This window comes from Melospiza georgiana, chromosome 14 (genome assembly GCF_028018845.1).
Source record: "Melospiza georgiana isolate bMelGeo1 chromosome 14, bMelGeo1.pri, whole genome shotgun sequence".
Lineage (NCBI taxonomy): Eukaryota > Metazoa > Chordata > Aves > Passeriformes > Passerellidae > Melospiza > Melospiza georgiana.
Window position 1 is genome coordinate 19,442,095 of NC_080443.1, and position 27,030 is coordinate 19,469,124.

The following is a 27,030-nucleotide window of genomic DNA, read 5'->3' on the forward strand; positions in this document are numbered from 1 at the left end:
GGGGGGTGGGATGTGGGACAGTGGATTGGTGCTGGAGCAGGGACAGAGGGGCTGAGTCCCACCGGAGTGTCCCACAGGTTCCTCCTGGTTTCAGGTGGCCTCACCCAAGAGCCTCAGGGTGCAACATTTCACACGTCTGTGCGGCCCCCAGCCCCACGAGTGCCCACGTAGACCCTGATCCCTTGAGGGTCCATGTCCACATGGATCCTGATCCCAGAAATGTCATTTGATCCTGATCTCACGAGTGTCTGCGTGGATCTCGGTCCCACAAGTGTCGGTGTCCATGTGAATCCCTGTCTGACACACGGTGATATCCATGTGGATCCCCATCCCACGAGTGTCCATATTCATGTGGATCCTGATTCCACACATGTCCTTGTCTGTGTGGATCCCAATCCCACTCGTGTCCACGTCCATTCCCATCCCAATGCCACTCGTGTCCATGTCCGTGTCCATTCCCAGCCCAATCCCACTCGTGTCTATGTGCGTGTCCGTGTCCATTCCCATCCCAATCCCACTGGTGTCCGTGTCCATTCCCATCCCAATCCCACTCATGTCTGTGTCCATTCCCATCCCAATCCCACCCGTGTCCATGTCCGTGTCCATTCCCATCCCAATCCCACTCGTGTCCGTGTCCATTCCCATCCCAATCCCACTCGTGTCCATGTCCGTGTCCATTCCCATCCCAGTCCCACTCGTGTCCACGTCCGTGTCCATTCCCATCCCAGTCCCACTCGTGTCCATGTCCATTCCCATCCCAGTCCCACTCATGTCCATTCCCATCCCAATCCCACTCGTGTCCATGTCCGCGTCCATTCCCACCCCAGTCCCACTCGTGTCCGTGTCCGTGTCCATTCCCATCCCAATCCCAATCCCGTGTCCGGTCTCCAGGCGCCCCCTGGCGGACACAGCGCGGCTCAGCCTCGCCCGGCAGCGGCTGCTCGGGGAGAATCCCACGGGATTGAATCCCACGCGATTGAATCCCACGCAATTGAACCCCACGGGACAGGACCGAACCCCTCAAGACTGAATCCCAAACAATCAAACCCCTCGGGACTGACCCCACAGGGGCTCTGGAGGGACAAGGTGACATTAAACCTGGAGCAGAGCCCATCACCCACAGAGGTTCAGGACAGCTGGGTCATGGCACAGGGCAAGGATTAGGAGGAGTTCCTGCCTGAACCTGGGCAGTTCAGAGCTCCACAGCCAGGGCTTGTTCTCAAAATCCATCAGCTGCCATGAACTTACCATCAAAACCGGGCTGCAAAACTCAAAGCATGAAATTCCCTCCAGGAAAGGCAGGACAGGGAACACGGGGCTGGCACCTGCAGCAGGAGGAGGAGGAAAAGCTCCTTGGTGGCAGCTGAGCTCATGGCACAAGCTCTCCCATTTCCACAGAATCCCTTGGGAAAGCAGAGCTGGAGTGGGTGTGAATTCAAAGGGTAGGAAACACAGACAACTCTCAGTCTGACCCCACAGAGCAGGGGCTGACACCACCACATCCCCCTCCTCATCCCCAGTTTGCTGCCAGCTGATCCCTTTCAGACCAAGTGGAAGAATGGGGAGAAAAAATATCCAGGATTTCCTCAGGGTTCCTTTCAGACAGAGAAAGCTGGGCCTGGGAGGGCAGGAGGCTTTGTCAGGGTCTGGGTGTCACTTCTGCCACCCCAAACCTGCTGGGGAAGGAGCCAAGGACCACAGGCAGCAAAAAGGAGAGGACAGAAAATAGGGATAAGGCAGGAATTGGGATTTCACAGCATGAGCTGTGGGATGTGTGTCTGACGTCTTCAGGAACCAGAACTGCTCACCCAGCACCCAAGAAAAGGAGAATTATTTCCTACCCCAGCAGCTGCACGTCAGGAGGGTGGAACTGGCCCAACATTCTCCTTTGGGACAAAGTGGGGGAAAAAAGGAAGCAAACAGAACTAAGTTCACAAAACTTTGCTTTTTATTATTTGAAACTGGAAAAGGCTCCTTGGGTAACAATGATCAGGTGTAAAAGTAACACACAGGGCTTGCTCAGCTTTCCAGAACCCGCAGTGAGGCAGGCCAGGTGTTCATTTTATACATCCCATTCCTCTCAAAGCCACCAAGAAAAGAACAGGCAAAACCCCAGCCCTTGGACAGGTGAGGTGGTTAAAATGCAATTTCTCATGTTCCACATGGATATTTGTGGTGGTGCATGTCCAATGGTTTCCCCCCACTGCCCTCTGTACAAAGCAGGGATTTATGTTTCACTTTCATTTCTAATACTTTTATAGAGACTTATCCACACTCAAAACCTACAGGAAATGCCCAGATTAATCCATCAGTGTCATGTTAAAGTGGTGAGTGCAAAATCCACATGGGAAGGGGGAGTAATCAATGACAAAACAAAAGTGCAGATTGCTTTAATTAAGCTAATGAACACAGTCAGAGCCAAGTGCTCTTTGCCTCAGAAGTTCCAGGGATTGCAATCCCAACAAAAACCAGAACCACACGTTTTAGTTCAGCACACAAAGCACCCAAAGGTCAGTGGCACTCCCAGTTTGGTACCTCTCTCCTCCACTGCACATCCCAAACCATGAATTCCCTGTCCCACTGGAAGGGCAGCAGGAGCCTTTGGAGGCTGAACAGCACAGAGCATCAGTGGCCACGTCAGCAGCCAGCTACAAGACAGAGTTAACACATCACCATTCCCTAAACTAGCAAGTTGAGCCTAGACAACCCATTTCCACACAACACCCAACACTCCCATCGAGTTCCACTAGGTTTAAATGAACAAAAAGCAAGAAGAAGTCATCCTTGTTGAGAAGTGAACAGGAGCCAGCTGTGGTCTGGGCCTTTCCTGGGAGCTGGCACCTCCAGGCACGTTTGCACACAATTAATTCCCTTTTTCCCCAGCACACATTTCCTAAGGAGCTGCCCTCCCAGTGCTGCTGTCCCATCCCAGCTGACACCCAAATTCACAAACAATTCCATCCCTTTTCCTCCTCCTCAGTGAAATCCAGCCTGACAAACCCCCGTGGAGGGCAGTGAGTGCCCCCCAGCCTCAGCACAGCACATTCACAGCTCTCAAACCAGGCAAACAAAGCGAGGCTTGGATGTTCCTGTTTTCCAGCTGGCCAAATCCATGTGTTCTGACAGCACAGGGAGCAGGATGGAGCAGAACCCATCCCACATGAACCAGACATTTGTCCCCAAGCTGTCCCCAGGCCAGAATTCAGCCCCAGCTCTTGCAGTGGCCACTGGGGCTCTGCAACCTCCCTGCAAAGGCTTTGTTCAATCCAAAAGGCTCCTGCCAAGAGCATTCCCACCCCTGACAAGTTGTTTTCCATCTTTGCCAGCACTTCCCACCCATCTGGGCTGAAGGAATCCAGCCAATTGTCCCCAAGATTTCCTGCAGAGCCACCGGGACGGGGAGGCGGCGGCAGCAGAGATTCCTCACCATCTGCAGGGCCCCAGCACACATCATCCTGTCAACAGCTCTCACAGGGATCCCAAGGGCTGCAAAAGAGGGGCTTGGGGAAGCAGAGGGCAATCAGGGCTGGTACAGCCTGTACCCAGCACAGCAAAGCCTGGCCTGGCAGCACAGGGAAAGCAGGAGCATCCCCAAACTGCAAATCCTAAATCTGCCTCCCCTTTCCCAAAGGTTCTGGATTTTAATTCCATGTTATCCTGCTTTGCTCTGGAAGCACTGACAGAGCCATGCACAAAGGAACAGGCACAGGAGCATCCCAGCATCCCCAAACCCATCTGCACTGGATGCTCCCCTCAGCTCTCCTCACCCTCAGCCAAAGCAGAGGGAGTTTTCTTCTGAAATGCCACAAAAGCCTGCCAGGCTTGGAGCAGCAGAAGGTGAGAAAAGGCATCAGAGGAATATTAATACAAAATTTGCTATTTCCTTTGCTCCAGACAGAATGGAGCCAGGGGGGTAGCTGCAGTTTTCCCTTTAATCAGGAATTATCCTGACATTTTGAGGCCAGCCAGGTGAGTTATAAATAAAGAGATGCCACTACAGGGGCAAGGCAGAGCTGGGAAAATTCCCACAGGGCATCAGCCCCCACCAAAGCCCTTCTCTCCTGGCAGGTTTGGCCATCAGGAGACCCCTGGCACTGCCACTGGAAAGGCTCAGAAGGGACAGGCAGCCTGGTGCAGAGCAGATGCACAACCTGTGCCAACAACAAACAGGGGACACCTTGCCCAGGTGACACAGGACAGAGGCTACACACGGGTCAGTACCTGGGAGAGTGACTCAAGCCTCAGGTACCTGCAGGGCAATCAATGCAATCTGGATTTTAACCTCCATTTAAAAAAAAAAATTGTAATTTAAAAGCTGAAAGCAAAAATTATCAAGTCAGTTGTGTAAAACTTTAGGATTTTTTTTGGTGGGGATATTAAGTGGGGAGGAAACTGCAATCAGAGCTACAGATGCAGCTGAAGAAGAGCTGGCTTTAGGGACAGGCAATGGGAGCAGCTGCCCAAGGGGACATCTCCCCTCCCTTTGGGCTGTCAGACACAAGGCAGAACTGCAGCAGCCCAACAGCAAATTCCAATATAAACAGACCACTGAGACACCTAATAAAGTCCTAATCACAGAATCATTTAGGTTGGAAAAGACCTCTGAGATTGAGTCCAACCATTAACCCAGCACTGAACACCTCCAGCTGTCCCAGAAACCTGCACCAAAGTGGAAACCTCTGTGCAGCCCAGGCAGGAGCAGCACAAGGCTGGGGTGCCCAATTCCAGCCCCTCTCTGCCCACCCAAGGCACACAGAGCAGCCCCTTCCTCCCTCCCAGCCCTCTGAGATCCCAGCTGGCTCCTCCTTCTGCAGGAAATCTCACAACCACCCTGCCTTTCCCAGCTCATTCTCCAGCCTGAAACAGCTCCTCACCCCAACACTGAGGCACTCCTCACAAAGCTGCAGGAAACAAAGCAAAAAGTGCCCTAAATCACCTTCAAATTCCCAGAGGTTTGGAGAACTCTGTCCAGAGAGACAGGAATGAATCCTGTGACTGACACGAGCTGCTGCTGGAGCCTGGCTTCTCACACAGCTGAGGGAACACACGAGAGCCAGAAAAAGCAAAAAGCCCTTGTGAGAGTGAGAACAAAAGCTGCTCACAGGCACTGGAACCAGGCAGGGACTGAAGCTTCTCCACAGAAACCTCCCAGAGCAGGTCCAGACACATTCACAGACCTAAAACTGCAGAGCTGTAACAAGCAGGGGTTTGTCAGACACTGATCTGGGGAGAAGAGAAGGGACTTGGAGTTTGTCATCACAGCCAGAGGGCAGCTGCAGCAAAGGGCTCAGTTAGTGCTGATGTTTCCCAGCACCACTCACAGCCTGGAGATGGCTGTGAGCACCACTCACTGGCCAGGATTTTCCTGCACAGCCAAAGGGAACCTGCTCCCCTCCTGCAGCACACAATTCTCACTGGAGCTCACGTCTGCCACAAAACCATCTGGGATCAAACAGTGCAAAAGAAAGGGGAAAAGGGCTCTGTGAGTGGGGCACAGCACCCACCACTCCAGCAGCCACAAGCCACACAGTACAAGGACAAGCCCTTGTCACTCTGCACTCTGAAGGGCAAACCTGAGCAGGAATGGCAGCCCTGGGGTCACACAGGACCTGTGGCACCTTCTGCTGCCCAGCTGGAGCCTGCTGGGCTCAGCTCACACCTGGGTTTCTTTTGGCTCCTTCCTGTGCCTTTTCAGATCCACTCTACAAGAGAAAACCTTTCAGGTACAAACCAGTCTAACACATCAGAGCTTTTGCAGTTTACACCCATCTCCAGTCCCACACCCAGCTCCTGAAAGGAGAAAAAATAATGTCTGGTCTCAGCCAGACCTGGAGCTCCAGGGACAGCACATCCATCAAGCTCCAGAAGCCAGGCCAATGCTGCACACACTCATCTGCAGTGGGGATCCTGCCCTGGCTGAGGGGATTCTCCAGAGGAAACCACACACTGCAATGAGCAAGGATGAAGTTATCACACCAACCTCTCCTGGCAATGCTGCACCCACAGAAAGGCTCTGGAGAGGAGGATGTGCTTTGTCACTGCCTGTTCCTCTGTCCAGCTCTGACCAGAAGTTGGGTTTGTCCCAATACATTCCTGTTTTGCACTAAGGAAGGTGTGTTCCCTCCTCTGCAGGATCCTTCAGCTCTCCAAAGCACAGCCTGGGAAACAAGGACTGCTGGGAAGCAGCGTGGAGTGGCACAGAGGAAAGGGCAGTCAGGGAGGGCTGCAGAGGGATGTGTGTACATTTGGGGTACAAAGGCTTTATTCAAAGTGCATGCTTCTATCCAGAGGTACCCAGAGCGAGGATCCCCGGCCAGCCCGGCTGGGGAGCGCAGCAGCCTTGGCCACCCCGAGCCCTGTCCTGCACCACAAACACCCATCAAGTAGCCAGGAACTGAATGTTCTTGAGCATCTCATCAAAGGCCTCCTGGGAGGGTGCCTGGGCGTTCTGGAAGGAGACCTTGATGCGGCTGTAGAGGCTGAAGGATTTCAGCTCCAGCCAGATGAAGCCGAAGCGATCGTCGTCGAACAGCACGAACACCCCCGGCGTCCTCTCGGGGCTGGTGAAGCCGTGGCCAGCAATGAGGCCTGTGCCATAAAAACTGCCAGGGGATGAGGACAAAGCAGGTGTGAGAACAGCCAGCACCACCCAGTGTTTAGTTACAAATCAGCACAAAACTCTGGTGAAGGCACTCTGACAGAAAAGCGAGGTTTACACTCGGTTTTTCTATTGAGACAAGGAACTCCCCGTTGTTATTTTCAAGTTCCTGCTTTGGGTTATCCTAATTAGCACCTGCACACCAAAGCTGGGTTTTTCAGTAGTTCAGCCCCCAAACCCATCTGAGATTAACTTGTGCAACTCAAGGATCAGCACAGGTTCAATCCTCCCAGGCACGTTGAGAGCGCAAACAGACACGCACAATTCAAGGGAGAGAAAAAATCTAAAAAGCACAAAAATCTACCAGGACCTGAGGAGGAATAAAGGGCAGGCAAAGCTCTGAGCAAGCAGCAGGTGGAGCAGGGCTTTATCCAAACACAACTGAGCTGTGACAGCAGGAGCCTTCTGGGATTAACCAGCTCTGGGTAGGTTTTTCCATGAGCACAGATGTTTGGCTGAAGGTCACCTGTCTAAGCCTCAGCTTTTGGGCTCTGTTTCCACACTTCATTTAGTGTGCTGCTTCACCAACTCCAGCTCCCATTCAGCACAGCTCTCTGCATGCCTGCACCTCCTGCTTGGGGTGCTCAGCACCTGCCAGGGCTGCCCCAAGGCACCAGAGGCCAGGGAAAGGTGGGAGAGAGCACTGTGTTCCCACAGGCAAGGAACATCAATGACACACATGGGAATGGGAAGCAGCTTCAACAGTTCTAAATATATGAGCTGAGCAGCTCTGGGACATAAAACACACCAAAAAAAAAATTGGGGGCGTGTGGAATTGAGGAGAGGTGCCAGCTTCTGAAGTAAATCTAGCAAGGAAGTGGGATGGCAGATGACAGCATGGTGAGAGAGGGAACAAACCAAAGCCTGGGAAACTGGGCAGCAGAGGCAGGAACCAGAGATTGTGGTTGGAAATGTTCCAGGTCCAGCCTGACCTGGAAATGTTCAAGGTCAGGCTGGACAGGGCTTGGAGAAACCTGGTCTAGTGGAAGGTGTCTCTGCCCCTGGCAGGACTGGAAAAAAAAAAATGGGATTTTAGGTCCCTTTCAACTCAAACCATTCTGGGATTCTGTGAAATCTGAGCCCAAGGGGCTGGGAGATCCACAGGCAGGTAAAGGGCACACAAATACAGGACACATCTCAAAGATTTCCCCTCCCTTTCAAAAATGAATCAGCCATAAAAGCAGCAGTTACCAGACTCGGCAGGTGCGGGGATAATCCTCATTCCTCGAGATCACTCCCGTGGGCAGCACGAAGGGCTGGGAAGCCGGGGCCTTGTCCTGGGTCGTCCCCTCAGCCCCAGCTGCAGTCTCTTCCCCCTCAGCACCCTCTCCTCCCAGGGGGCTGGCAGGCTGGGAGGCAGCCTGCTGGGAATGCTCCTGCTCCTCCTGCCGCTGCTCCCGCTCCTGCTCCTCGCGCCGGACCTGCTCCTGCACCTCGAGCACCATGCGGGACAGCTCGCTGAAGTCACGCAGGGTCTCGATGTCAGGCAGCTGCAGAGGGTGTGCCAGGTCTATCTCCACAGTCTGCTGTCCAGCTGGGATGTTGGGATCTCCCTAGGGACAGGAGGGAACAGCACAGCTGCACACACCAGTGCTACAGAGCCATCACCTGAGCTTGTTAATAGTTCACCCTGTTCTACAGTCACCAACTGGCAATAAAAAAAAAAAACAAACAACACTGCTTGGACCTTTTTGGCCATCTCTGCTTTACCCTTCCCAGAAGCAGAATTTTAAATCAAAAGCTGTACTTGCAAGGGTGAAAGATAGTCAGAGCTGCAGCTGCAGAATCCTCCCTGCAGGGAGGAAAGGAGCTCCCCTGCCTGACTTCAGTGCAGAGCTGCCAACATCTGGTACCTGCTCCTCACACACACACAAGGGATCTCCAGTGACCTGCTACCAGCTGCTCACAGCAAGCAGCTGGAAGGGAGAGGAAAGGAAGGGGGAGCCAGGAACACTTTGCAAAGCAGGTCCTGGTCACTGTGTGTGTGCTGAGATTCACCCAGTGCCACCAATCCCCACGGGGAACAGCTCCCAGACAGAAACCTCTCCTGCACACCCACTGAGAGCACTTCCACAAAGCACCTGAGAGACAGGAAAATGCACTCACAGTGATCTTGGTGCCCTTGGCTTTCTTGCCATGGAAGCTGAGCATGACAATCTCCAGCCCGTGGCTCCCGTAGGTGCCTTTGAAGAGGCCTGGCTGGATGAGGTCCTGGGGGCTGCTGGGGGGGAGGTAGATGCGCCGGTACGTCAGGCAGTTGCTGTGCAAGAGAAAAACATCACAGAAATCAAGAAAAAACCCTTCCCAGCAGCACTGTGTTTGCATTCTGCTCCTCCAGCAGCTTGGGGATGTTGTCAAGACAGGCAGGATCTGTGTTTGCAGCAAGCTCAGGATTTGCTTTAGAGCTCTGCAAGCATTTCCCCCCTCCCTCTCTGTGCTGCTCTCCCCACCATCCTTGTGAGCACAGCAGGAGATTCCTGCAGCAAGGAAACTTCCTCAGCCCTTGAGATTCCCAGAGAACCTGAGAGTGAAGCATATTTAAACATCTGCTACAGTGAGGTGCCTGCTAATAGAAGCATGGAGAGCTGGTTAAAATCCCCAGTTTCTCAGGGACTCTCTAATTCCTGCACTACAGAGCACACTGACTAATATGGATAATAGCCAGACACTCCTTGGGATCACAGGCATTTGCTCTGTCTTCAAATTAAACAGAGTTAAATGACTCAAAAGCACCTTACTGTGCATAGTTATTGTGTAGAACTTGGAATCCTATTCCTACTGCTGTCATTCCACCTCATCTCCCTGTACAGCTGGGAAGCACTGCAGAGACACAACATTCCCCTGGCTGTGAAAGCCCATGGAAAACCTCATCTCAGGGAAAAATGCTGCAGAGTGTGCAGAGTGTGAAGTTGCAGCAGCCCTTACTCATATTGGCTGGTGTAGATGAACTTCATCAGGATGAGCTCCTGCATGTGTTCATGGAAAATGTCTTCCAGCGTCCGACCCCACTCCTCCCTCAGCCACGTACGGAATTCCTGCAGCACCAGGAGAAAAGGGGGAGGATGAGGCCACTTCAGTGATGTGCCCCAGGGTGGCTTCAGGGTGTGACTCTGTGACACACATCTCACTGGCAGAGCCACCGACAGGGCACCTCCTCTGCCAAGGACATGGAAACGTGGCTGGATTTGGGAACAAGTTTGGAAATATGCTGAACAAAGAGTGATTATGGTGATCACACAACAAACAGGCTCTCCTTCAAATAAATCCCAGGTAGAAGCAAAAACCTCCTCAGAATAAAGGCATGAGCATGGCCTGTCACTGCAAAGTGGCTCATCTACTCTTCCTCTCACAGTAACTCATTTGTGTGCCCACAAGCTGACTCCCGTGCCCTGCCCTGACATGCTCAACATAAAAGAAAAAAGCTTTTGAAAAGCACTGAAGGTTTAGGAGGTTAAATCCTGCTGATTTAATACTGATGCATCTAAATCCAAAGGGTGCTTTGAAAGCATCTCCTGAAGTACCCCTACTGCAGCTCTGACAAGTTAATACCCTGCCATGAGTTGGTGTGATAACAGCTTACACTGAGATAGCAGCCTGCCAAGTGATATTCCAAACCTGCCTCCTTTATCTTCCCAAGCCAGATCCTCCAATTTCCATAAAGCCACGCACACTTAACTTGGAGCTTTGAAAGTATTAAAGCATTTCTCATCTGCTCCAGCACCAGAAAACACTTAACTAAACCTTTCACCCAGCTGTTTCCCATTAGCAGACAGACATTTTCCAGCACTCCTCAGAAAGTGGCTGAAATATCAGATTTGTCACGTGGAACCAGCTGGAAGCAAACAGCAGTACCTGGCACAGGTATTCATCCTGCCATTTCTACCTGCATTTAAACACAGCTCTTTCAGTCAGGAATCTGCCTTGCTGGGCAGAGCTGACACACACAGGAGAAACAACCAAATGAGGCTTTTAATCCCTCGAGCAAGGCAAGCAGTGGGGAGGTGCCTCACTGAGCAGCAGGCATCCAAGTGCAGCTGGTGCTCACTGTGTTTGAAAGATCTTAATTAAACAGACAGCAATGGCACTGAGATCAGAGCCTGGAGTGCTGCTGACCCTCCCTGGACAGCTCTGCTACCAAAACAGGAGGAAGGTGCTGGGGATCAAAGAGCACCTTGATACAGAACTGCCTGAAACAGGGAATGAGCCAAAAGCTCCCAGCCTGGGGGTTCATCCATGCCCAGTCACACAGAAATGAGAAGGGCAGCAGCTGAGGGGGACACACAAAGGGGCTCAGTGAGAGCCCTGGCAGAGCACTCACCTCCTGCCTGCCCCCTGACATCCTGTGGTGATCTGTCTGGTTGCACTTGGTGGAGAACTCGTCCTTCTTTACGATCTGTAGTGACCAGGGAGGAGAATTGAACACGTTACACACCTGTCTAGAGATGCTTGGGATGATGTAGCTAAGACTGCTCCCAGTAAATGCTTTACAAAACAAACATTACTGGATTTACTACAACAGAGAAATCATTCACTGCCACCCAGTGCAGCAGCTACAGAACAGAGAAATAAAAGCAATAAAACCTCAATGCACTCAAATGAAAATAACAGTTTTAAGCTGCTTCCCTATTTCAGCTTCCTCCTTCAAAGAAAATCTGTCAGGAAGCTTTTCAAAGCATCCAATTGATGCTGCATCCCCTTCTCAAGGTGTCACCATGGAGAGAGCTGCAGAACAGGTCTGTGTCTGCCTGGGCACACTCAGCAGCTGCCCAAGGCCAGCTTACACATCCTGGTGCTCCCAGCCCAACAGAAATCAGCACAACAGCCAGGGAACAGATTCAGAGCAGGGAACAGCCCACACAACTTGTCAGACACATAATGAGAGTAAAGCTGCTGCCCACACACACAGCAGGGTGGTGAAAGCCATCTCTCTGAAATAAAATTCCCCCAGCTTCCTGATGGATCCATTTCCAGAGCCAAAGTGCACACAAGGGAGGCAGAGCAGCTCACCTGGATGTGGCCATTATGAGGTCCCTTGTGGCCATACATGCACTCCACCGTGGCACATTTCCTCTCCATCAGGTGGATCCTGAAGAGGGGCTTGAATCTCATGGGATCATCCACGTGAGGGTCATGAGGGGGCAGGTACATCCAGCCAATGATGAACAAACCATCCACCTGCACAGGGACAGCACACAGAGCCCAGGGGATCAGCTTGGCACGATTCCTTAGGAGTCTCTCTGAGGCCTCTCGTGGCCCAGGAGCTGCAGAACAGTTTGCTGCATTCCCACACAGCTTTCCAGCCACTAACCCAGACCATATGCACTCCCAGGGTGAGGAGGGTTTCTTTACAAGGCTTCCTGCACCACTGGAAAAAGCTCAGGCCTTTATTGCTGCAAATGACTTGCCTGGAGTGCAGCATCCAGAGGGAAAGACCACACAGCAAGTCAGGCTCTAATTGGTTTGAGAGCTCCTGCTGGCAGATATTCTACTTCCCATGACTATCCCTGCTTTTTAGATGAGGAATTATTTAGTTTTATTACTCAGAGAACACAGGAAGCAGCTCTCCTCTACTGAGGGGCACAAGTGGCAGCCCCTTCCTGCACACCTAACAATCCTTTCCCTCAGGATAGAGGAATTTCTCTTATACAGGCAGGATATTCTCCAAACAGAGAGACCTCAGACAAAGTCTTTACAAGGTCACAGGGGAAGTATTGATGCAGTTGGATGCCCTCTTACACCAGTTCATGCCCCAGAATCTTGCAAAACCCAAAGGCCTCGTGATTTGTTCACTTCAGGCCAGCAGTTTGGTGAACCCTGGTGCAGAGAATGAGAGCTCCAGGCAAACTCCTGCCTCAGCTCTCACAGCCCAGAGTCAAATGTTGTTCATTAACTCCTCTCAGCAGCACCAGAGCTGCCAGGCTCCACACATCTTGCACCAGTGTCACTCCACACCTGATGCATGAGTCTCAGGGCTGGGGTAAAGATTTGCCAACCACACAACTGCAAAGCCCTTTGCAAAAGGTTCAGCTGCAGGCAGAGAAAATGTAGTAAATGAACAGATTTCTGTGCCAGCCACTGGAATATCAGTGTCAAACTCTAAATCAAGCCTGATCATGTTTTCCACCTGCTCCTGGGGCTGTTTGGTGTGGAGCTGAAATATAAAAGAATTGTCTGGTGATGATGAGAATACCAGAACCATTCAGGCAGGAAAAGAGTTCCAAGACCATTGAGTTCAGCCTGTGAGCAATCCCCACCCACAGCAATGAGTGCCACATCCACTCCAGGGATGAGGATTCCTCCCCTGAGCAGCCCCCTCCTGTATTTAACAACCTTTCCTGTGAAGCAATTCCTCCTGATGCCTAACCTAAGAGAAACCAGCAAAGAACCACAGAGCACCCTCTGTGTCCAAATCACCCACTCAAGGCTGACTGTTCAGACCTCTTGGTTGTCTGGGAATCACTGGCAGGCGTGGAAAGTGTGAAAAAGCAGCTCCCAGCCCCAAAAGGCCCAGGGTGAGGCCCTGACTCACCACCACGTTGAGCAGTCCCCCGTAGGGCCCGATGTCCGGCTGCCACAGTCCCAGGATGTGCCGGTAGCGGTGCAGCACTGGGGAAAGGGAGACACTCATCAGCACTTCCAGCCCAGAATTTGGGATTTGGGGAATGAAATCCCTGCTGCCAGGCTGCATTCACTCAGGAAAAGTGATTGTGGACAAGCTGAGCCCTCCCCCAAGCTCACACAATTTGTGTTCTTTATTCCCGGCCCTGTGGAATTCACCTACCTCAGGAATTCCCAACAAACTTTTGCAACACAGGCCCATTAATGCAAATCACACGATGTAATAACCAGAGCTGAAAACAAATAAAAGCATCTGCAACCTCCAGTTACCAAAAATGCACTCAATGCTCCACACTGCAAAGCAACAGAAAACAGGGAAGGGCAGGAAGGCAGGAAGGAACAGGGAAATTGGAGGATTTTGAAAGCATTTCACTGCCTTGTGTAGACAAAATTGGCTCCAGAGTTAAGCATCCTCAGAAACAGCCACTGGGAGCAAGGGCAAAGCACTTGGATCACTCCAGCTTGGGAATCTGGTGGTGTGGTCACATCAGTCACAGCCTTAAAAATTCTACAGAAGCAGCTACACCTCAGCAGTGCCCAAAAGCTGCTTCCAAAACCCACTCAAAATCTACTCTAGCAGTTGAGGCTTCCCTGTTTCTCATCTCAAGTCCCTCCAATCCCACCTAAATAGAGGAATATTTTCAGCAAGCAGGAAATAAAGGCTTTTACAGAATGATCTTAAACCTCCTGTGGTGAGGAAAGCTTAGAGATGGGATCCACCTCCAGTCCTTACACAGCCATTCCTCTGTCCATCTAATTCCCTTTTGTCCTTCTGCTTTCCTCACACAACCAGCAATCCTCAAAAGAAGGGATTACACACTCTGGCATTCTGGGCAGGAACAGCAGCATGCACACTGCTTCCATGAAGAAATTCCTTCTTCCATGGTAGGAAGAAATTTCACTGATTTTTCAATGTCCATGGCCAACTCAGAGGGCCACAGTAACTCACTGTAACCTCCAGGACTGGCTTGAATAACAGGGTTGGGTTTGCACTAATTTAAAACAAGAATTGTGTTTCAGTGCAGCTGCTGCAGCAGCTTGGGTGCATTAATTACTTCAGACAGCAACAACTACAGGAGTGGTTTTATTCCACCAAAAGCAAGAACTTGCACAGGAGTTCAGGATGGCAGGGAGGGATGCCCAGAGCTGGTGCCAGCTGGCCTGGAGGAGCCTTTTCCTGGGCAGTAAACAATTTCAGACTGGCCTGGTTTCACCCAGGGAACCAAGGGCAGCACAAACAACTCTAAGGCAAGCAGGCAAACCCCATTCCCAGCTCAGCAATTACAGGATAATTAATGGCATGAGCTGCTCCACCCACCACACTCTGTCTTCTACGCTGCCACAGAGCTGATAAAACCCAGCCATTTTTAATGTATTATTATTATTTTTTAGGACAGAAAACTAAGCTGTCCCAGGGGGATGGGGATGTCTCTCCTAGCCCAGCTCCTGTTAGCAGCAATTTCAGGAAACAGAGCTGAGTTCTGAACACAGGAGGCCAAAATAAATGCCATTCACTTCCAGAACTTACTGGGGAAATGCTGGTGCTTGGCCAAAGGCCCAAACAAGTCTCAAAACACAGCTCAGTTTTCAGGCCTGGGCTGTCTCTGAGCTCCAGCAAAACAGCAGCTAATATTAACTGCAGGGAAAACCTGATGAATTCCAGCTCTGGCTGCTCCTGGTAGGACACAGGATGGATCTGGCATCTATTTCCCTTCCTGCTCCTCGAAAGAAAACAGCACTTGGGTTTTTCTCCAAGCTTTTCCACTGCCTGTGCTCAGTCGTGGAGAAGCCTCCTGCCAAAAGGAGCAAAACCACATCCACTGGATGCTCCAGGAGAGCCTAAACCCAGGCTGGATATTCCCCACGTTCCACAAACAGCTCTGCACACCCTCCAGATGGGAAGGGGGCTTGAATCCAGCTGGGAATGGCCTTGGGAAAGCAGGGAATGCCAAGCTCCCACGGACAAAAGGCTGCCTGGGGCACGTCCTGACCAGGAAAGATCTAATCCACTGCAATTCCCCCAGATTCCTGGATGCAGGAAGGTCTCAAGAAGCCAAATGAGCTGGAGCAATGAAAGCAGTGCCCTGGTTGGTGACACCTGACCTGCTCGTGGGAAGAGCTCAGAGTAATCCAGGGGAGCTTAAACCCCTGGGGAAAGTGATCTGAGCTCACCTGGCTGACCCTGCATGAACAGGAACTAAGGAAGAGTTGCATGGAAAATCCTGACAGCACAGGAGGGGAAAAAGGGGAAATGGGCCATTGCATCTTAAACCACATGGGCTCAGAACCACTGAATCATTCAGGCTGGAAAAGACCTCTAAAATCACCAATGTCAACGATCCAAGCTTCTCTCCAAGAGAAAAGGGGCACATCAGAAATTTGGGGCTGCAGCTAAAGGAATAACAACTGAGGGAACAGCACTAAATGCCATTTTTAAGTTTGGAGCAAACATCCAGTCTCCAAAGGAATCCATCCTGCAGCTTGGATTTGCTTCTCCATCCCATCCAGCTCCAGAACAGGCATCCCAGGTTGCCAAACCCCAAACTTTGTCCCAATTCCTGCTGCAGCCCTGCTGCTGGTCCATCCTGACTCACACTAAAGGCACCACCTCCCCTGCATGGTCCCTGCTCAGTTGCTCCCCTCAGCACAGGGAATTCTGCAGCATCCACTGATTAATGTGTGTGAAAAACTCCATTCCCAAGCAGCAGTGGGTTAGGAACTGCAGTCTGCCAAACTCTGCAGACCCAAAGGAGCATCAGAGACAGCTCAACACCCCCTCTAAATAAACACCAAATAGTCCTGGCTTCCTTAATTGATGTAAACTAACCAGTCCTTCCCCCTCAATTCCTGCTGAACACTAACCTCCAAGGGTTTAACTATTCCTCCCTCAACACAACATGAGGAGGGGAAAAAAGGTTATCCAAAGTGAGGAAGGCAAATCACAATGTTTAAAACATTAGCAGAACGTTTCCTAGAGACAGAGATGGTGCTTGAAAGGATTGAGTGTGCAGGGGGGGAATTACTGTGGGAACACTCAGCATTTTCCCTGGAAAGGGCTGTGGATTTCACTGTGGACTGTTGCTATAGGACATGAAAGAATATAAGCTCACTACCGTTCTCAAGGTGAAGGAAAAAAGGGAAGTTTATTTTCTGACTCCAATATTTATAGTTTTACAAAAGTGACAGCAGTTGGAGGGTGACAGTGACACCTCTCCAATGACATGGTCAAACCAACAGTCCATCAACTCTCTCTTCCTCCATAAAGGAATGCAAAATAATGAGTTATTTACACAAAGTGTGTGAGAAAGTTCACTATAAGAATGTCCACATCAGAAAGCTTAGAAAATCTTAAAAAACCAGGGTGACAGTGAACCAGCCCAGAGGGAGGCCTCACCTGGCTATCTGAACTCTTTCCTCCAAGAAAGGAGCAATTCCCAATGAGCAGAGTGAGAGATGCTCCAAGAAGCCCCCCAGGACACCCCAGCAGCCCTCAGTGCCCGCCCTGCTGTCGCTGTCACCCCGCGGGGTCTCGGTGCTCCCGTGACACACTCCAGCCACCCCTGGTGGCACGTCCCTGCTGTCCCAGGGCCAGCCCAGTGCTTTGCCCCGGGGCAGGGCACAGTCCATGCAGCAGCCTGGCGTGCTGGGGGCAGCAGCAGCAGCGGGTACGTACGGCAGGTGTAAACATCTCTGTACTCCATGTGCTCGTAGTCGGGCAGGATTCGCATGAACCGCCCCGACTTCACCCGGGGGTTTATACCTGAACAGACAGAGCAGCGTGAGTGCCAGCAAACTCTGCTCCACTGGCACCAGCAAACACCTCCACGGATCTGCATCAGGCATGCAGGGAAGCCCAGCTCTCTCCTGACTTTGCTTCCAGTTGTTTCTGTCACCCTCAGCCTCACTGAGCAGGGCTTTTCACACAGAGCTGCTCCAGGTTCCCACAGACATTATTTACAAATGGCATCCAGGGAACTCCAAGTGGGATCAAAGTCCTTCCTCAAATGGCATCCAGGGAACTCCAAGTGGGATCAAAGCCCTTCCTCAAACTCTGCACTGCTGCCTCAAGAAGTCACTGCATGGGCCTTGCATCAGTTCTGCTTTCAGGCACCTGAGCTCAGTTCCCATTCTCCCCCAGCATTTCTCACAGAAACACACTCAGGGAATGGAAAATGCAATAATCCCAAATTAACTCCCGTGCAATTAAAGAGGTTTATGGGACAGTAGAGAAATGGGGCGACACCAGCAGCAAACTGCTCCTGGCACAGGACAAAGTGCAGAATCTGAGCTGAGCTGAGCTGGGGCACCATGAAAGGCAGGAAGAGGTGCCAGGCATTCCCACTTTGGGGTTACCATCCCTGCCTGGGATTGCTGGGTGGGTACAAACACAGATCCTACATAGAAGGGCAGGAAAGGCCATCTCAGGGGTGTTCTCACACATCAAGTGTGACCCTTTGCTAATGGATGCCATGGATTTGAAGACTACTCATGGAAACTTATGTGTGAGACAGATTTATTGCAGGTTATTAAGTGAATAACCTGCTCACACTCTGGAAAGCTGGAAACAGTAGGAATGTTGAGGAAAACATCCCACAGGCTCATCTCTCCTCAGCCTCCCTGCCCACAGCCATGGCTGGGAGATACTGGGCTGGAGAGTCACCACTGTCCTGAGCCAGTGAAGCCATTTTTACCCACAACTTGTGCATAAAAAGCACTAAATACTACTTTAGGATCTCTGAACCATGGAAGATATGTAGCAAAAAGGATTGCAGGTCATGAAGAGGTGTTGTGCCACTTAAAAATGGCAATGAAGAGCTGAGATCTGACTTGGTGTGTGCTGCGTGGCTGTCACCATACCAAGATATGGGATTAAATGGGAATTAAGGGAGGCCTCAAGGGTTAATGGGATTCCTTTGGGGACATCTGTGTGCTGGCTCAGCATCACTCAGGCCTCCCAGCCAGGAAAATGAGGCAGTTCCATCCCTAGTGTAGTGTTATAGGGAAAGACAGATATCAGGTGATGAAATAATTTTCCTGTGGATGCTCAGCACAGTCTATTAAAGATGGGATTAAAGCTCTTCTACCTCTTCTTCTTCCCAGCTTTAAGATCAATGGGTCATTGGTATTTCAGGGTTCTAAAGGGTCCCACACCCACAGACATTCCCAAACACACAGGCAGCTCCTGCCAGACTCTCCTCCTTCAGGGAATGCTCATCCCTTTCCCACTCTCCTACAGCCATTCCCTTTCACTGAGCTCCAGACTTAGAAAAAATACCAGTTAATTCCTTAACAAGATCTGAAAACAGCAAAACAGGATGAAAACCCCTCAATAAACTTCATTTAAAAATGAAACTCCATCCTCTTTTCCCACCAAAAAACTGGGAGGCACAGAAATCCCAACTCCTGGTATTAAATAAAATTCCAAACACATCAACTTCCCAATGAAACCCCTGCAAGTCAGTTTGGGCAACTTCTGCCACCAAAGCTGAATAAATACTCATCATTTCTGTGCTCTCAGAACTGGAATTGAGCAAGGTTTGGATTGGATTTCTCACTTACGTTTGGCGTAAACATCTCGGCAGGACACTCCTGTGATCTCCAGCTTCCTCAGGTTCTCACACACCCCATATTCTGCAACAACACAGCAAAAAAGGGTCAACTCTGGCACAAAAAGGTCTGGAGCCTTGACATCAACTACTGAGATCTGATTTGTGCTTTCCTGAAGCTGCCAAAGCACGCCAAGAATCTGATTTTCGCTTTAAAAACCTGATGTGATTCCGCTGCAGATCCAAAGACATTTCAGAAGCAATGCCTGCCACAAGCACACCCAGCAAAGTGCCAGCTGCTCACATCTCAGCCAGGAGGAGTGTGAAATGTGGGAGACATCCCCATTGCAGCTGGGATTGTGTGCCTGCTCCCAGCAAGTCACCGCTGTGTGCAGCAATTATCCTCCCTCACTGAGGTACCCGACGGGGAAAACTGCTTATTAGGATCCTGAAGGAAAGGTCACAGGCTCAAAAAAGAATGAAACACAGACATAAAACAGGCCCCAGCATGTACAAATATGGTTACACTGAAAGCAGATCAGATTGAGACAGGGCTGCTGTGCAGTCAGATGCCTTTGATTGCTTCCAGAACCCCCTGAAAACAAAGGGACTTGGAGATCTGGGAGCAGCTTTGAAGCAGAAAATGAGATTCTCTTCTTTTATTTTCAGGAAGTCAACGTCAAACTTCTAAGAAACTTCAAAAAAATAAAATAAAAGCAAGTACTAATGTCTCTATGCCAGGAATTCTCAGAAGAGCAGAGGGAGGAATTGAGAGGAGGGAGATCCCAAAAAATCAGCAGTGACAATGCCACCCTGCTGCAGTGACCCTGACAGATCTGAGTACAGAGACATCAAAGACATCAACAGCACAGATCAAACAGCAGCTTTCCTCAGCAGCACAAACACCTGCCAGATATTTGACACCAAACTGTATCTCTGCAGACCTTCATCAAGCCATTAAATTCCAAATTTATCCTCAGCTGAGCATCCTTGAATCAACAACTGTGGCTGTGAAGCACCATCTAACGCTGGAAACCTGCTGCAGGAGAACTCAGCTTCCAAACACGAGAAAAGCAGGAGTTTCCCTGAATTAATTCAGCCCCCTCCTGTCTATAAATGCAAGCAAAGGATGAGAGAGGTTTAGTGACAGCCTGTCTCCAGGGAATACCCATCGTGCACACCCTGGCAAAGCAGCAAGGGTGAGAGGGGCACAATAAACATGCTGCCCTCCACCAAAAAATGCCAAGGGCAGTGGCAGAGTCCCTGCTGGAGGGAGCTCTGAGGGCTCCCAAGGTGGGCTGGGGGAGCACAGTGAGCAGAGCTGAGCTGGCAGGGAGGAGAGCCCAGCACAAACAAAGCACTCAGGGCTGGGGCTCTGCCAGCTGAGTGCTGCAGAGCCACCGAGAGCCTGGCAATGCAGAGCCACCCTGGCAGAGCCCTCCTGGCTCCCAGCTGCCCTCTGCACGTGAGAGTGAGGGGTGAACACATCCAGGGGGTGGCAAACACATCCAGGGGGGTGTAAACACATCCAGGGGGGTGTAAACACATCCAGGGGGGTGTAAACACATCCAGGGGGGTGTAAACACATCCAGGGGGGGCAGGAACAGCGTGCAAAGTCCCCAGCTGATTGGAAAGTTCTTGGAAAAGGGCAGAACAGCAGGGCTTGGGATCAGGCAACTCTTGTGCACCTGAACAAAACTCACCTGGCCCCAGGGATGCCTCAGGTTTTAGATTTTCTGTTTTTCACATTCTGTGCTGCTTTAGTGTGTGGGTCTGGGCTCACATCAGGGGATGCTGAGCTCTGTGCACAGAGCAGGGACACAAAACAATTCCTGCTCCAGCTGGGCACCAAGGACAAATGATCCAAATCTCAGCCCCAGAGCACAAACACCGTGGGCTGGAGAGAGAAAAACAAGCAGGGTGGGACTGCAGGGGCTAAAGCTGGAATGGGACAATGAACTGCAAGGTGCAAATGGAGCAGAACTGATCCCAGGGAGAGACCCCGGGAGCGCTCGTGCATTTTGGGGCCATTTTGGTTCATCCTGGGCTCATTTTGGGACCATTTTGGTTCATCTTGGGTTCATTTTGGGGCCATTTTGGTTCATCCTGGGTTCATTTTGGTTCATCTTGGGTTCATTTTGGGACCATTTTGGTTCATCCTGGGTTCATTTTGGGTTCATTTTGGTTCATCTTGGGTTCATTTTGGGACCATTTTGGTTCATCCTGGGTTCATTTTGGGACCATTTTGGTTCATCTTGGGTTCATTTTGGGGCCATTTTGGTTCATCCTGGGTTCATTTTGGGACCATTTTGGTTCATCCTGGGTTCATTTTGGGACCATTTTGGTTCATCTTGGGTTCATTTTGGGACCATTTTGGTCCATCCTGGGTTCATTTTGGGACCATTTTGGTTCCTCTTGGGTTCATTTTGGTTCATCCTGGGTTCATTTTGGGACCATTTTGGTTCACCTTGGGTGCATCCCTGGCTGGGCTCTTGTGCTGCCCAAGGTGGAGCCATTGAGGAGATCCTTTCAATAAATCCCTGCTTTATTCTGTAGCTCTGTCCAGCCTCTGTTCCAGCTCAGCCTTCCCAAGGCATCAGCAGGACAGGTGAGAGGAGCCCTGGGCACTGCAGGCAGGGAAGGGATTTGGACTGCAAATCCCAGAGGAGACACCTGGAGGATCCTCCACAAATGGAATCCCCAAGAGTGACATTCCCTCTTCCCACAGTTCCCCAAAACCTTCTTCCTAATCCATAAATCCCTCAGGTGAGTGCCATGGGAGAGCCACCAGCAGCAGTTTCCTCCAAATAACAACCTGGGAAGGGATTTGATGTCACAGCTCCATGACAACCTGCAGTGAAATTTTATGAAAGCCAAACTGTTATTGAAGTGCTTGTAATTCCAATCTCACCTGGAAAGATTCAAATAATCTCCTTTAAATAATACAAAAATTGAAGATTTTTATATTGCTACACATTATTTGTCACTAGATATCCAAAAGAGTATTATAAAAAAAAAATCCCATCCTAATGTGGTTTAAGACTCATTTTATAACTATTTCTTATCCTGTTTTGGTCAGCAAACAGCTACAGAAAGTGAAAATGCCAGTGATGGCTGAGCTCCATAAGTGCATTACTGCAGCTCTTCTGACCCAGCTGCTCACACCAGCATGGCCATTTTATGGGAAAAAATCAATTTTTTGGCTCACAGTGCCTAAAAAAAACCCCCTCCAAATATCATAAGCAAGAAAGGCCATCTCCTTCTAACCCAGAAGGCAAGAGGAACATAAATAAACAGCAAGTAGGGCTCCAAGATAATGAGAGAAAAATAAATCTGGTAAGGTTTTCTTTACAGAGAACAGAAATCCCTTTCCAAGAAAGCTCTGAAGGGCTCGAGCTTCCTGGAAAATTCCACTTCAGTGCAATTAAATCTATTTTAAGGAAATGTATCTCAGTGCAAGAGCTCACTGAGTAAAGTATTTTTATTTTAAGGAGTTAATAGACACCAAATTCACACCCCTGGAAAATGGCTGTTTAATCCTGCTGGCAAAGCAAGGATGGAAATTGGTTTTCAGGTTCCCAGTGACCAGCTGGAAAGGCTGCTGGTTTGAGGAGTGCTGATTCCCCAAACACAGGGACATGCTGCTGTTTCCATGGCCACATGCACGGGATTTTAGGGATTGGAAAAGCAATCTCCATTTGCTATGAGCTGCACCAGCACTTCTGCAAGTGGCATTTATTATTTATCATTTATCCCCTGCCCTGCCCCAGCACTCCCAGGCCTCACATTCCCTGCTCCTCCCCAACAGAAGCTGTGTCCCCTTCACCCTGCAAGGACCAGTCTGGGGTTTAAAAGGTTGGGAATAACTCTGTGCTCACATCAAAGCCCAAATTCCTGCTTCTCTGCTGCCTTTCCCAGCATGGCAGCCCCAGGGAGCTGCTGGAAGCTGCACATCCACAATTCAGAGGAAATGAGGATGTCTGGCAGAGCTTGATTCCCTTCACCATTACTGAACTTCCACTGTGTCCTGGCTAATCACATCTTCCAATTATCCCTGGATAAATGCATGCTCACAAGGCTGGACATAGAATAGAGAGGATAAAAACTCAGTGGAATATTCCAGATATCACAAAAATGGGGGATTCTCAGGTTAGCAGCTCTGAAGTACCAGCTGGACAAATGTGGAATTGGTTTCCCCTTTCCAAAGGTTGAGCAATCTGATTAAAACACATCCACTCCTCTCCCAAACATTTCTCCAGGGGAAGGCCTGGGGGTACCATCAAGGAACAGGAGATTTCAATATTGCATTTCTGCAATAAATGCACCCAATTTGTGGAAACCCTGAAGCAGAGGAGGGGCAGCTTCAGCTGCAGACAGGTCTGAGACTCCCTGAGGGGTGGCTGAGAGTGCTGAGCAGTGAGGAACTGCCAAGCACTGCCAAGCTGGGGTTCAAAAGCCAGGAGAGTCATCAGAGATGAAGAAAAGCCAGACTAACACAGCACACAACGTTTACACATCACACCAAGGCAGTTTGGAGCCTTGTGACCTATGAAAGCCACCTTCACCAGGGGACAGCTCTGCAAGAAATGGTTCCTGTTGTGGCAGAATTGTGCATCAAACTCCTGCATGGATGCCTTGGAGTCTTTAAGAGTTGAACCTCACCCAAAAGTCTCCTCACTGAGTGCACAAACCACATTTCCCACCCTTCTTTCCACACAACCTGAAGGTCACAAACTTCAGCACCTTGGCTGACATTTTCCAGCAGGCCCAAAAGCTGCTGGAGGTTGTTTTCACAAACAAAAGTTTTTTCCTCCAAGCTCTAGAACTGGTTATTCTGCATTGCTGCTCTGTTCCCAGGTGCTCTGCTGCACTTGCCCTGTTCTGGTTAAAGATGAAAGAAATGAAAGATTAAAAATGGACTATGAGGTGTTAATCAAGGTAGGTCAGGCCACCAGCCAGGGTGACATGACTTTAATTCTGCTCCTGCTGCAGGGATCAGCAATCTCCTATTTATAGAAAACATGGAAGTGACTGCAACCCTCCCCTTGCCAAGGAAGCAATCCAGAGACATTGTTTACCCCAAACAGTTGCAATGATAAAAGGACAACAGCTCTGCCAGTGTCACACAATTCCCCCCTGCTGCATCCCAGGGCTCCAGCAGCACAAAAGCCACTCCACCTTCAGGCAGACAATGCTCTGGACACTTGGAATAATCACAGCACGTTTTCAGACTGATCTGCAGCTGGGCTGGCCCAGGGCAGAGCAAGACATCAACACTGCAAGGACTGAGGGCTCCATCCAGCTTGGGGCACAGCCACAACAAAGCACTGCAACAACAGCTTCTCCCAGAGCAGCTCCTCTCTGTTCTCATTGTTCCAGGGCTCTTCCCTGCACTCCTAAAAACAGCAGTGCTTTTGCACATGCAGCTGGCAGCAGGATGAAGCTCCCCAGTCACTCCTGGAACACGGTGCTGGGCTCGGATGATCCCCGTGGATCCCTTCCAGCTCAGGATATTCTGTGACTCCACGATCATCAGAGTGAACAAACCAGCAGGGCACACGTGCTCTGGTGCTGTTTTTAGGACATGCAGCCTCACAACAAGGCTCAGGCAGACACAAACACACACACTTAAACACTGAGCTCAGATGGGAATTAAAATTGGTTTTGGAAAATATTACGAAAAAAAAATCACATTTTATGTTTACATTTTATGTTTGACTATCACACAGGGTATGGCTGTGCAGAAACACAGCACAGAATATTTTAAGTTTTAAATGTGTATTTATGTACCAACACCTGATGTTTACCTATAAAATAATGCCCAATTTTATCCTTGTGTGTACAACCACTCAAAGTTACAGTCCTACCTCAGCAGGGAATGCAAAGCACCACAAACAGCCTGAGAAGTCCAGCTGAGGAACTGCCTGGAAAACCAGAGCTGGTTAAAAGGTTCAGAATGAGCTTCACCATGGCCAGGAACTGCCCCTTATCTGCTCAGCACAGCTTGGGCACCTGCCTTGGGCACAGGATCCTCCTCAGCCACCAAAGCTCTCTCTGACACTGCTTGGAATGGATATGTTGGGAAACTGGAGACATTACATGCCAACAGAATCAAAATTTGGTTTATACACCTCTCACCTGGCAGTTAGCTAAGGGGGCCATAGACAAAAGTGTTGTCTTGATACCTTCCCTCCTGTCCAGGTTATTAGTTTTAGCCATAAAAATTCCACTGTTTCCTTCATTTCCTTAAATTTCAGCTGAGCTTTATCCATTGGAAAGAAAATCCCCAGAAAAGACATGAATTTGATAAATAAATGTAAATCCCCATCAGACCTAATTCAGTAAGTCTTTTTACAAGCCAACCTAGCCTAGAGTTACAAGTGACATAAATTTCTATATACACATTTGGCCAGGATCACAACCTATTAAAATAATGAATCAGTGAAGTTTTGCAAACCATTCATCAAACACACAAATCTCCACATCACTAGAGAAGTATAAGCAAAGAATTAACACCATTTCATTAGCCTGTCTCCTAAAACCAATGTTAAATTATTGGGACAATGCTGAACTATGGAATAATGCTTTGGTTTACATTTTCCAGGTGCAGCCTTTGTGCTGTCCAAAGGTTCTTGGATAGTGCTGATAAGGCACAAATTCATTCCTGCAAGGTTTCAGGCATTCCAGCAGATCCCACTGCAGGCAGCCACTGACATTCCCAAACCTCTCATCCCCGTGCCCTCTCTGCTATTAGAAACAGAAAGCAGACAGGAAAATACACATGACTTCATGTGCTGGCAGCAGGAGCCCCTGGCAGGATGGCAGCGCTTGGAGAGAGGATGAGCACAGCAAGGCAGACCTCGGGAGGCGGGACACGACTGAAATAACAAACAGAGGACACAGGGCACAGCGGTGGGAGGAAGAGGATGAGGAGTAAGGAGGGAGAACCGCAGCATCACAGAGGAATAAACACCTCCCAGGCCTTCACACTACTGCAGCACAGCGTCCTGGCACCGGAGCATTCCTGGAAAACGCACACCTGGACCTGGAACCTCTCCACACTGTGTACTCCCCAAAGGCTCTGTACTCCCCCAGAGATGCCCCTACCCAGCCCCGGCCTCTCCGGACGCAGCTCCCGGTGCTTCCCCCGTGGTTCCAGGAATCCCAGGGTCCCCCCTTTCCTCCCCGGTGCAGGCGCTGAGCATTCCCAGTCCTCGGGATTCCCCAAGGACATTCTACATGGAGGCATCACCTCCCATCCCACTCCCCCGGGGGACACCCCCAGCTCGATGCCCTTTGCCTCAAGTCAAGCGCCACCACCAAGGGCCGGTGTCCCAGGGGACCCGAGCCGTGCCCAGGTCTCCTCCCCGCACACATGGAGCCCTGCGAGCCTCGGCCCCACAACCCGCACCCCAAATCTGCTTTCTACCCTGCACCTCCAGCCCCTCAGGGTCCCCAGCCCATCCCCTCCCGCACCCTCGCGGCCGCTGCGGCGCTCCCCGCTCAGCCCCGGCCCGGGCGGCCCCTCGGGCGGGCGGTACCTTCGCGGCAGCGCCGCCGCCAGATCGTGTCGGTGCGGAGGATGCGGCGGAAGGTGGTGCAGACCCGGGCCAGGCTGGGCAGGTCGGTACCGGGCAGGGAGCCGAAGATCTGCACCAGGAGCTCCGGGGGCAGCTCCAACAAGGACAGCGGGGCCCGCCCGGCCGGGCCGGCCTCGACAGAAGGCGGCAGCGGCCGCCCGCCCTCAATGCGTTCTGCGGCTTCATCGTCCTCCGTGACGGCCCCACCTCCCGCTTCCTCGGGGTCCGTATCGGTGTCGGGCTCGCTGTCGGCGTTGCCGCGGCGTTGTTCCCTGGCGGCGCCGCGCCGGCGGCAGCCGCGGGCGGGCCCCACGCCGCACAGCCGGGCACACACGGCCATGGCCGCCGCCGCTCTGACGCGGCTCCGGGGCGCGCCACCGTGCCGGCCGCTGCCCGTGCCCGCCGCTGGCCCCGCCCACTGCAGCTCTCCGCCAATCAGCACCGCCCACCCCGCGGCTAGGCCGCGCCCACCGCGCGGCTCCTCCAATCAGCGCCTCCGCATCTAGCCGCGCCACGCCCCACGCAGGTAGCGGACGCCTGGTGCACAACGGACACAACCAGCGTGCGCGCCCCCTAGCGGGCGGAGGGACCGTGCGCATGGCGGGGCCGGTGCCCGGTAACCGCCGCG

General features: G+C 51.1%; 1 protein-coding gene across 2 annotated transcripts; it reads right to left on the minus strand.

Moving 5' to 3' along the window:
- Positions 1 to 1,926: 1,926 nt before the first annotated feature.
- FBXO31 (F-box protein 31) lies at positions 1,927 to 26,742 on the minus strand. 2 transcript variants are annotated; one of them, XM_058034229.1, is made up of 10 exons: positions 26,364 to 26,742; positions 18,836 to 18,907; positions 16,950 to 17,036; positions 13,188 to 13,264; positions 11,666 to 11,833; positions 10,977 to 11,051; positions 9,584 to 9,693; positions 8,765 to 8,918; positions 7,850 to 8,211; positions 1,927 to 6,602 (listed from the first exon to the last, which is right to left on the minus strand). In XM_058034229.1, the coding sequence occupies exons 1-10, from the start codon at positions 26,740 to 26,742 to the stop codon at positions 6,380 to 6,382; spliced, it is 1,707 nt and encodes a 568-aa protein (XP_057890212.1). In that variant the 3' UTR covers positions 1,927 to 6,379. The 2 variants fall into 2 exon arrangements, with proteins under 2 accessions (XP_057890212.1, XP_057890211.1); XM_058034228.1 differs by lacking the exon at positions 16,950 to 17,036.
- Positions 26,743 to 27,030: the final 288 nt, after the last annotated feature.